Below are 10,570 nucleotides of genomic sequence, written 5' to 3' on the forward strand. Positions count from 1 at the left end.
ATGTGTTTGATATTGACACACACACGCACACACACACCACCACCACCACCACTCCCCTCAAATATGCACCAAGTATTTTGATGTTCAAGACAAGGGATTACAAGTTAGCTATAGTTTGGGCATTACCTCTACGTCCCTCGTCCTCGACCCAGTCATCACTCATGAGGTATTCCACACGACAGGAAACAAAACAGGAAACGCTTTCTGACTCCACCCACCCTCCTGTCAGGTGCTATAATACACCTCACCACCAGAAGCAAATCCTGTTTTGTTTCCTGTCGGTTGGATTCTGATGGGAGACGCTTGGGTGAGTGCCGGGCTCTTACCTGCTACGCCTGTCCTGTGGTTTCCTCCTTTGCTGGGCATTGGGGGTGCTCGTGGACCTCCGTGGGATGTGGAAACCGGGCTGCTGGGCTTCCTGTGCTTTCCTGGATTGCTGGGGACCTGGGTTGCGGGGCCTCTCGGGTCCCCGGGGATTTCTGCCTTTCACTGTGCTGGCTGGTCGCTGGGTGCGTGGCTATGGCTTCTCGCATGCGGCTGTGGTCCTTTGTCCCTGAGTCCGGTGTTCGGACCTTTCACCGGCTTCGCTCGTGTTTCGTCGGATTTGCCTGTTGCAGGAGGGGCTCCGCTGGATGGGTGTGCCTGTGAGGCGCGCCGCGGCTCCTCGCGCCCCGGCCATTTCTATGCCGGTGTTATTTCTGCTGGGTACGATCGCCCCCTGGGACGGGGGGGGGGGGCCGTTCCTGCCTCGGTGCCCTTTCTGGATGTCCGTTACTTGGCGGGCCGTTTCTCCCTCGGAGCTCAGTTTCTGCCTCGGAGCTCGTTTCTGGATGTCCGTTCCTCGGCTGCGGGGGGGCTGGAGGCTCCGGGAAGTGCGGAAGTCGGCTGGGAGGCCGGTCCTGGATTCTGTCCCTCGTTGGCCTGTGCTAGCACCCGGGTAGGCTCCGGGTTGCTTGTCTTCCGTCCTGATTGGTGGATGGAGGTGATGTCATCGATTCCTTTGCTGTTTCATTCGTCGGCCGCTGCTCGGCCCCTCCTTCCCCCTCCTTCTTCCTCGACTGTTCCTCTCTGTGGCTCAGCTGATGGGTGTGTGTTTCTTCGTATTTATTTGGCGGGATTCTGCTGTTCTTCGATTCCTTCGGCTGCTTGTGGCTCCGCTGGGTGTCTCACGTCTGCTCTGTCTACTGGGTTGCTGTGACTCGTGAATTGCTGCTTTGCTATGGGGAAGCATCACGGGAAGAGAAAGCATGTCTCTCCTGTTCGATCTTCTTCCTCCTCCTCTGATGGTGGTGATTCTGCCCCTGCTGCTCGGAGTGGCAGTTTGGGTGACTCTGAGCTTCTGCAGCGCCTAGTTTTGGAGACGCTGTCTGAACTCATGGCTTCCAGTATGGGTTCTGGGGGTCGCTCTGAGGCTGCTGCTCCCCTGTATTCGGATATTTCGTCCTCTGCTTCCTCTGATGAGTCCTCTTTCGGCGCAGCGGAGCTGCAAGGCAAGTGCATTTCCATGGACCTGATGCCTGTTCTCCTTTGTCTTGTTGGGGAGAATATGGGTTTCCAGAGGTCTCTGTGCCCAGCACCTCCCAGGACTCTGTTCTGCCGCAGTTTCGGAAGCCTGTGTCTTCTTCCATGCCCGTCCACCCCTTTGTCATGGATGTCCTCCTTAAGGAGTGGAAGGACCCGGACCATATTTCTCTGCCCAGGTTCATGTCGGAGCTTTATCCGTTGCAGGATTCGGATGTTGCCCTGCCTGATTCGGTGCAGGTGGATTCTATTGTTGCTTCTCTGGATGGGTCGCCCTTCCTTGGCTGATGATAATATCCTGATGGTTGGGGTGGATAAGAAGATTGACTCTGCTCTTCTGGAGTCCTATGCTGGCTCTCACCTGGCTCTTCGGTAGGGTGTGTATGGTGCATGTGTTCCGCAGTCTTTGTTGGCTGTCTTCAAGACTTTGTTTTCTACTATGCAGGAGGGGGGCACTTGTCCAGAGTTGCTGGAGTCTATGGCACGCCAGTTGGAGTTCCTTTCGGACGTTGCCTTTGACTCGGTCAGGGCTTCTGCTCTGTCTTGTGGTTCCTCTGTGGCTGCCCGTCGGAATTTGCTGCTGCGTGGTTGGGATTCGGTTGCTGCTCGGCGTTCTGTGGCTTTGAGGTTGCCGTTTTCTGGTACTCTTCTTTTTGGGGACGCCCTGGAGGACATGCTCCATAGAGTCTTTTTGAAGAGGAAGCATTCGTTGTCCTTCCATCCTGCCCCTTCTCTTAAGGGGTCCTCCTTCTCGAAAGCCCGGTCCTTTCGCCAGCCTTCCAGGTTTTCAGCAGTCTTCGTTTCGGGGCCGGCGTGGTGCTCGTAGGACCTTTCCTAGGCGTTTCCAGGAGAAGCCCCATCCGGGTGGTGGGTCTGGCGCTCCTCGTTCCTGACTACGCCGGTCCGGTGCCCGTTCTCGCTGGTGGTCAGCCCGCGGTTGGTGGGAGACTGCGGCTGTTCCTCCATGCTTGGCTGCTGGCGACCTCCGACCAGTGGGTGCTGGATGTTCTTTCTCAGGGTTACCGGATGGTATTCCTGTCTCCTCCTCCTCCCTCGGGTGTGGTGGTGACTCCTTTGCCTTCGGACCCGTCTCGCCGTCTGGCGTTGCTGGAGGGTGTTCAGTTGCTGTTCGTCAAGAGGGCGATTGTCCCGGTCCCCCCCCCTGGAACGTGGGTTGGGGACTTATTCCATCGTGTTTGTGGTTCCGGAGTTCACGGGGGGGCTTCCGTGTTGTCGTCAATCTTCGGGCCCTGTGCTTGTTTGTACGGAAGATCCCATTCATGATGGAAACTTTGCAGATGGTGATTCCCCTGATCCGGGAGGGTTGGGTGTTCACCTCGCTGGATCTCCAGGATGCCTACCTTCATGTTCCGATGGCGTTGGTGGATCAGCAGTTCCTGCGCTTCTGCCTGCAGGGTCGTCTCTGGCAGTTCTGCGTCCTTCCCTTCGGTCTCCGGTCCGCCCCCAGGGTGTTCACCATGGTGGCTGCTCCCTTGGTGGCTCATCTCCATCTCCTGGGGGTGTCCGTGTTTCCATGCCTGGACGATTGGCTGCTGCAGGCTCCGTCTCCGGAGGTCGTGTCTCGCCACCTTTCCTTGACCGTGCGTACGCTCGGGGATCATGGTTTCCTGGTCCTTCTACCGCAGAGTCGCCTGGACCCTGCTACTCGGAGAACCTTCATTGGGGCGGTGTTCGGATCTGTGCGGGGCACGGTCTTTCTCCCAGATTCCAGGATTCTGCGTCTTCATTTGTTGCTGAGGAGGTTGCTTTCCCGGGATTCTGCTCCTCTCCTGCAATGGCTGGTGGTTCGGGGCCACATGTCTGCCACTGTGTTCACGGTTCCCTGGGCCCGGGTTCATCTTCGGCCTCTGTTGTGGCATATTCAGAGGTGGGTGCCCTTTCCTGTCCGGGACTTCTCGTTTCCTGTGCCTGTGTTTCCGGAGTTGGTGTCTGCTCTCCAGTGGTGGCTGGATTCTTCGCATCTGTCGGAGGGCATGTGGTTCCGCCCTCAACCCCCTTGGTGTTGACGACAGGATGCCAGCGCTTCCGGTTGGGGTGCGTCTCTGGGCCCTTGGGCGGTGCAGGCCCGCTGGCTTCCTTCGGAGTCCCGCCTTTCTTCGATTTGGAGGGAGCTGTCTGCGGTGGAGAGGGCTCTCCGCCTTTTCAAGGATCGTCTTCTGGGGTGCAACGTGTTGGTGAGGTCAGGCGACGCTGTGACCGTGGCCTACGTCTACCACCAGGGCAGTTCCCGCTGCCTTTCCCTGAGCTTGGTGGCCCGTGCGGTTGCGAGTTGGGCCGGGTGTCATCTGGTGGGCCTCTCTGCTCTGCATTTAGGGATGTGGACACCGTGGTTGCGGTTTCCTTGAGTCGGAGGTTCCCGTCCTCCCTCTCCCTGTGTCTGGCCCCTCGGATTTTCCGCTTGCTCTGTCGGAGGTTCGGGACTCCTGTGCTGGACCTGTTTGCCTCCCGGACCGATGCCCTGCTTCCCCTGTTCTGCTCCAGGTCTCCGGAGTCGGGGGCTTGGGGAGTGGATGCCTTGTCTGTCCTTTGGCCTCCTTGGTTCCTCTATGCCTTTCCCCCCTTTTCCTCTGATCCCTGCTTCTTGCTGTAGGTTCAGCGGGTGGGGGCTCGGGTGGTGGCTGTTCTCCCTTTTTGGCCTCGCCGCTCCTGGTTCCCTCTGCTGTTGCGTCTGGCGGTGGCCCCTCCGTGGATCCTGCCGCGCTTCCCGTCTGTTTGGGAATTTCTCTCTTTCTGCTCCTTCTGTCCGCTCTCCGGTTCCTCCTTGGGTTCTCTCTTTGGTTCTGGGTGCCTTGCAGTCCCCTCCCTTTGAGCCTTTGGAGTCCGTGGAGTTGTAATTCCTGTCTTTCATGGTTGCTTTTTTAGTGGCTGTTACATCTGCTCGGAGGTTGGGTGAGCTTACGGCTTTACGTTGTTCTCCCCCCTTTTTTTGTGGTTTCTGGATGACGCTGTGGTCCTTTCCTTGGACCCCGGTTTTATGCCTATGATTCGTTCACGTTTTCCATTCCTCCCAGGAGTTGATTCTTCCTTCTCTCTGTCCTTCTCCTTCCTCTCCTTCTGATGTCCTGCTACATTCTTTGGATGTGAGGAGGGCGTTGTCTGTTTATGTTGGTCGTTCTGCTGGGTTTCGGTCTTCTGACTCCCTCTTTATGACCTTTGGTTTGGCTGGTAGGGGTAAGGCTGCCTCTCGTCTTACTTTGGGTCGCTGGATCTGGGCTGTGATCTTGTTGGCTTACCAGGGCTCTGGTTTGCCTTGCCCGTCTGGGGTTCAGGCGAGTTCTGCCAGGGGTGTGTCTGCTTCCTGGGCTGCTTTCCGTGGGGTTCCCCTTGAGGTGATCTGTAGGGCGGGTACCTGGGCGTCCGAGTCCGCTTTTGTGCGACATTTTCGCTTGACTTGTGCTCTGTCTGGCCGCCCTAATTTTGGTTCTGGTGTGTTGCAAGCTGTGGGGATCCCCCCATCTGTGTGATTCAGTTTATTTCTGTTTGTTATTACACTGTGTCTTGCTGCACGCCTTGGTGTCTGTTCTGTTTCTATTTGTGGTGTGCCAAAGGCCTTTGTGGGGTTGCTTTGGTATGCCTCATGAGTGATGACTGGGTCGAGGACGAGGGACGTAGAGGTAATGCTATGATTACGTACGGTAATCCCCATTACTCTTAGTCCTACTCGTCCTCGACCCAGTCATACGACCCGCCCGCCCTCCCTTTCCAGGCCTTTGGTGCTTGGTACATCAGGATTTGCTTCTGGTGGTGAGGTGTATTATAGCACCTGACAGGAGGGTGGGTGGAGTCAGAAAGCGTTTCCTGTTTTGTTTCCTGTCGTGTGGAATACCTCATGAGTGATGACTGGGTCGAGGACGAGTAGGACTAAGAGTAATGGGGATTACCGTACGTAATCATAGCATCATGAGAGGTCTACAGCGATCACATTAACTCTAGGTCCTACTATCCCCATAATCTGCAAGTGACTCTCCCTACAGCTTATCCATACATTAGGCAACCATTACATGCCAGAATTAAAAAAAATGTCAATGATAGGAGCTAAAGAGATACCCAATTAAAAAGATATCACAAAGAGATTTTGCTGAAAGTCAATAGTATATGTTTCCCAGTTGGCAAATTCTGAGGACTGTAGCTTATCGAGAGCAGGAGAATTCCTGTTTTTTTTTTTAAAGGTGCAAATATAAGATAGATCAGTAATAGTTTAAACCTTGATAATAATGTTAAGAAACAATATAAATTGAAGAGTTTAAATGTATAAGAGGGTCTAATGATGCACATCTGCATACTTCCAAGTCTTTTTGAAATTCAGTATGGCTTTGACCTCCATTGCAAGGTTCAAAGAAAAAATGTTATCAGTCATTTTTACTGACATCAAACCTCACATTTACAGCATCAAAGGGATATCAAATATCCAAACATCTGACCAGAAACATGCCACATTAGGCAATGAGCTTCACTGCAGGTCAACACCCAACAAAGCAGTCATCAAGAGGTTGGAACAGATCATAGGACCATGCTATCTACAGCTAGATGTAATCACTGCTCTCAACTGAGTCATATTGAGAAAAACGTATTTTGCCATAACAACACCATTACCGATGATATGAAATTTGACGCGCTACCTCTTCAGAAGGGTCCATAATTTTGTGGAATCAATTAAAAATTAAAACATTCATCAACTCCTCAATCCCCATGGGCATATGTCAACTATACACATTTAAGACACATACATCGAAGTCAAGAAGCAACTCTTATTAGTGACATGGAAACTACTTCAAGGAAAACAAGCAATAATGTAATAACTGGAATCCAAATACTCACCAGACTACACCAAAAGCACCATAACCAATTGGTCTGTCCGGCTCAATGTCCAGTTGCTGGGAGTGATGTGTGTGCTGATGATGGTGTGTTTTGACTGCTGCGGCTGCTGCCTGTACCTGAGCTGGAGCTGCTGCAGATAGTCCAGGGGCTTGACCTGGTGCCGGCGATGGAAAGTACACCTGCTGCTGCCCTGGGTTCAACATAGCAGCAGCAGCAGCTGCAGCTGCTGCGGCTGCAGCTGATGTGTGGTGCTGCACTGGATGCACCACTGCTGCTGAGCCAGGGTGCAGGTGATGCGGAAGGTGGTGGTGCAGGTGTGGGGGAGGAAGATGAGGAAGGTGGTGATGGTGATGGTGGTGACCAGACGCCCCCCCATTGTATGCTGCCATCATGTTTAAATGGGCGACTGTGCCACAAAGGGACATTTAACAGAAATAAACAAAACACCTTCCCTCCCAGGGTCACTCTGTCATTCAGCTACAAAATATGCTAGACACCTGCACTTAAAAACCCAAATACACACATTTCATAAAGCATATGGGTGAAGCTGGCACAGCTCAAAAATGGCATTATTCTCATTTAAATTAAACCACCCACTCATCTCCCACCCCCCTTGCGCAGCTGAAGAGCTGCTAAAACTCCATACTTTAAGTTTTTCCCATCACTTTTAGACAGAAAATGATAATATCCCCCCTGTGAAATCACCAGCAAGTAAAAAACTATCTACCCCTGCCATCCCCAAGTTCCAAATCGCCTTTCTTTCAGCGCAATAGTTTTAATATATATTCCACTTATAAAGTATAGTACTTTCCAAATATTCTTCAAGACGCTTGTATTTATTTTACTGATTGGTAACAGATGTGTCCCATGGTACAATTCTATTTCCACATCACAATATTAATAAATATTACAGGGAGTTTTTATGTTTATTATTATACGCTACACCTATACTACAGTACCTTCATTAAACCTACTTCCAATATGCTATATTATTTAACCTAGTCTTAATGTATTATTTATTCTACGGGTGTTCATACGAATTTTTGGAAGCTTTTATATTTAGGCTAGTTATTAATAGATCCGTGATCCCGACTACTAGCCTGTAGAACCCTTCTCTTTTTCGCCCCAAATTATTTTAAAAAACGTAAGTTCCCACTACACAGTTAAAAGCTTGCGATTCGGAAAGGTTGTTGACGGTTCAAGATAGCAGCCCCTAAGACTCCAAATAAATGTTATCAAATAAATCATCATCATATTTGGCACTTAATGTATGTGTTGACTACCTGATTATATAACTATCGATAAGACGGCAATTAAAAACAGAGGGTTAAAAAAAAAATAGGTCTTGGGGGTGGGAGTGCAGTCCTTCCAGAGGTCCAGGGAGGTTTTTTTGTTTCTTGGAGAGTAGCCGGCTGTCAATAATTAAGAAACAAAATGTAAATAAAAAATGCTGCGTCCGAAAGAGCTTCCAGGTGGGTTGTCTTCTAGCAGGTTAAGCCAGCGCCGCTGCTGTCATCAACGGTCCCTGCGCGAGATAAGACCCCCCTCGCGCACTCCAGCCGGATACAAGGATCAAACGGCCGGCACGCGCAACTCAACCCTGTAGCCCGGCATCTCATTGGAGGCGGAGGGTTAAGCGGCAGTCGGATTGGCCTGGGCTTCCTTCCATCAAGAAGGAAGGGCGGGTAGATGTGGCTGTCCCAATATTGATGGAGCTAAGACCCGACCAATCGCGACCAGTACGGAGGGACGTGCCTCCCTCTATCTGCCTACACTGTTGTGTGGCTGAAGGAGGGCGGAGAAACGAAGAAGCATCCACCAATAAGGAAATCACATTTGGGGTGAATCGAGATCACCGTGGTATTGGCAGTTGAAAAGTACCAATAGGATGACGGGAGTCAAGAAACAGTGGTTGTTGTGACTGGAGCAATGAAGAAGGAAGAGACGGACGAATGGGAGTTGGGCTAAACGGGCCAAAGGGCAGGACGCTAGTCCAATGGTCTCGGAAGTAAGCAAGTGGGATGACTGCTGGATAACCTTTTGCTCTCATCCAATTGAATGGCAGAGAAGGCGGGCTCTCTGTCCGTTGTCATCACTGTCAGTGTAGACATTGATTGGGACTCAGTCCCTCATCTATATCCATGCCTGTCATTGTCACGTCTGGCGACTGTCAGTCTCCGCCACCTGCTGTACGTGGGAGAGAACTTTTTAGACAGTGCGGGAAGAATTGTCTATTAGAATAGAGGTTGTAGACAGTTCCGTGCCAGGTGTAATGGCAGCAAAAGGACAGAAAATACTTGCAATCATTTCTCGTTAGTTGCAGAGCTGGAATTTAAGAGTAGGCTGGGAAAGATTGCTTTCTGTAAATAGTACGATAACGGTGGGAGTTGGGACATATATTACTGTTAATGTGTGAACATAAAATGCACCACGCAGTGCAAAGTGCACAGGAAATAACATAAGATAAAACGTCTTCTTGTGGAGCTGTCATAAATGGAACCGATGGGCTTCCGTTTCACTTAAAATCACCTTGATGAGCACTGGGCGTACGTGTCAGAAAAAGGTCTCACCAGTAGACAAATGTTTCAGAACTTTTAACGTGTTAGTCAAAATAGCGTACATGCATGAGTGGTTGGCAGAGAGCTGGCTACCGTCACTTTGTATGCCACTACTTGCGTACCACCAGGACATGTGTTAGTGGGTGCTTGAATGGCTATATGGGTGATTGAATGGCGTCTATGGTTGTCTGGGTTTTGTGTTTACGGGTGAGGAGGTGTGTGACTGCCTGTATGGATCAGTGAGTGGGTAAGTCAGTGGCTGTATGGGGTAGTGTTGTGTGTGTGAGAAGTTGTATAAGTGAGTGTCTGTATGGCTGTGTAGGTGATTGACTGCATGCGTCAGTAGGGGTGAGTAACTGAGTATGTGAAAGGCAGTATACGTGAGTGACGGAGTATATGAGTGACTGTGTGCGTGAGTGAGTGAGTGAATGTTAGAGTGGCTATATAGTTGAATGCATGCTTCTGTCGGTGACTGTATAGCTGAGTGAGTATGTGTTACTATTTGTATGAGTAAGTAAGTGAGTGTGTGTAACTGTTTATATCAGTAAGTCGCTGTATTATTGACTGTATGGTTGAATGTGTAGGTGTGTGAGTAGTTCTAAGGGTGATTCACTCAGTGTGTGAGCATCTGTATGGCTGTATGAGAGGATATGTCAATGGCTGTATTAGTAAGTGAGTGGGTCTACGAGAGGCAGTATGGGTGAGAGAGTGGATGTGCGTCAGAGTTGCTGTGTATGATGATTAGTGATGTCATGAGTGATGTCAGTGACCATGTCATGAGTGATGTAATATGTGAGGTCATTATCAGTGCATTGCGGGCGCGCAAGTTATAGTTAGCTCAGCTAACTTTAATGGCTGCATTTCTGTGGTTTGTACGAGTGAAATGTCAGCCTAACTACCGTCCATGTAACCTTTGTTTGTTTCCATGAATTTCTAAGGTTTTTTAAATGCTAATTTCTAACTATAACGTCCCTGATACCTGTGGTTTTTGCAGTGAATTTCTAAGTTTTTTAAAATGCTAATTTTTAACTATAACATCCCTGAAACCTATGCTTTTTTCAGAGAATTTCTATGGTTTTGTAACTAGGAGTCATGTTTGCAGAGAGGTGGAGAAAGGGGGCTGCGCCTCCAACCAGTGCTCAGGAATTCCGCTGCGTAGTACTAACAGGAGGTGCCAGGAGGGCTTCTTGGCCCCCCTAGGTCCCTCAAAAGTAAAGTGGACTTCAAAACACAACCAGTAGTGCACTAGGAGGTGCTTATGCAGTGGTGGAGAAAGTGTGGCGTGGCCTCCGAACACCTATTAGCTAATCCCATTGAGTGGAACTTACTGGAGGTAACAGGAGGGGTAGTTGGCCCCCAAGGACATCCTTGGGGGACAACTACCCCTCCTATTACCTCCTGTAAGTCCCACACAGCAGGATTGCTGAGTTCTGATAGCAGGCCATGTCCACCACTCCTGGCGGGCTCTTGGTTGGGGAATGTAGTCTACTTAGCTGCTGGGGGTCCTTAGGGGCCAACTAGCCTTCCTGTTAAATTCCAGTAAGCCTCACAGAGCTGGATTGCTGAAATATGGTCAGAGGCCATGCACCCTTACTCCACCACTATGCATCCTAGCCTCCTGGTGCACTGCTGCTTGGGGGATGAAGTCCACT

At 50.7% G+C, this 10,570-nt stretch overlaps 1 protein-coding gene across 1 annotated transcript in view; it reads right to left on the reverse strand.

The window, feature by feature from the left end:
• NLK (nemo like kinase) overlaps nucleotides 1-7,937 on the reverse strand; it is a 996,575-nt gene extending 988,638 nt beyond the window's left edge. Inside the window, exon 1 of the mRNA XM_078679349.1 lies at nucleotides 6,361-7,937. Coding sequence (XP_078535475.1) covers nucleotides 6,361-6,785 — 425 coding nt within the window. The 5' untranslated portion in view covers nucleotides 6,786-7,937. The remainder of the gene's footprint in view (nucleotides 1-6,360) is intronic.
• Nucleotides 7,938-10,570: the final 2,633 nt, after the last annotated feature.

Source organism: Lissotriton helveticus, chromosome 3_1, assembly GCF_964261635.1.
Source record: "Lissotriton helveticus chromosome 3_1, aLisHel1.1, whole genome shotgun sequence".
Classification (NCBI taxonomy): Eukaryota; Metazoa; Chordata; class Amphibia; order Caudata; family Salamandridae; genus Lissotriton; species Lissotriton helveticus.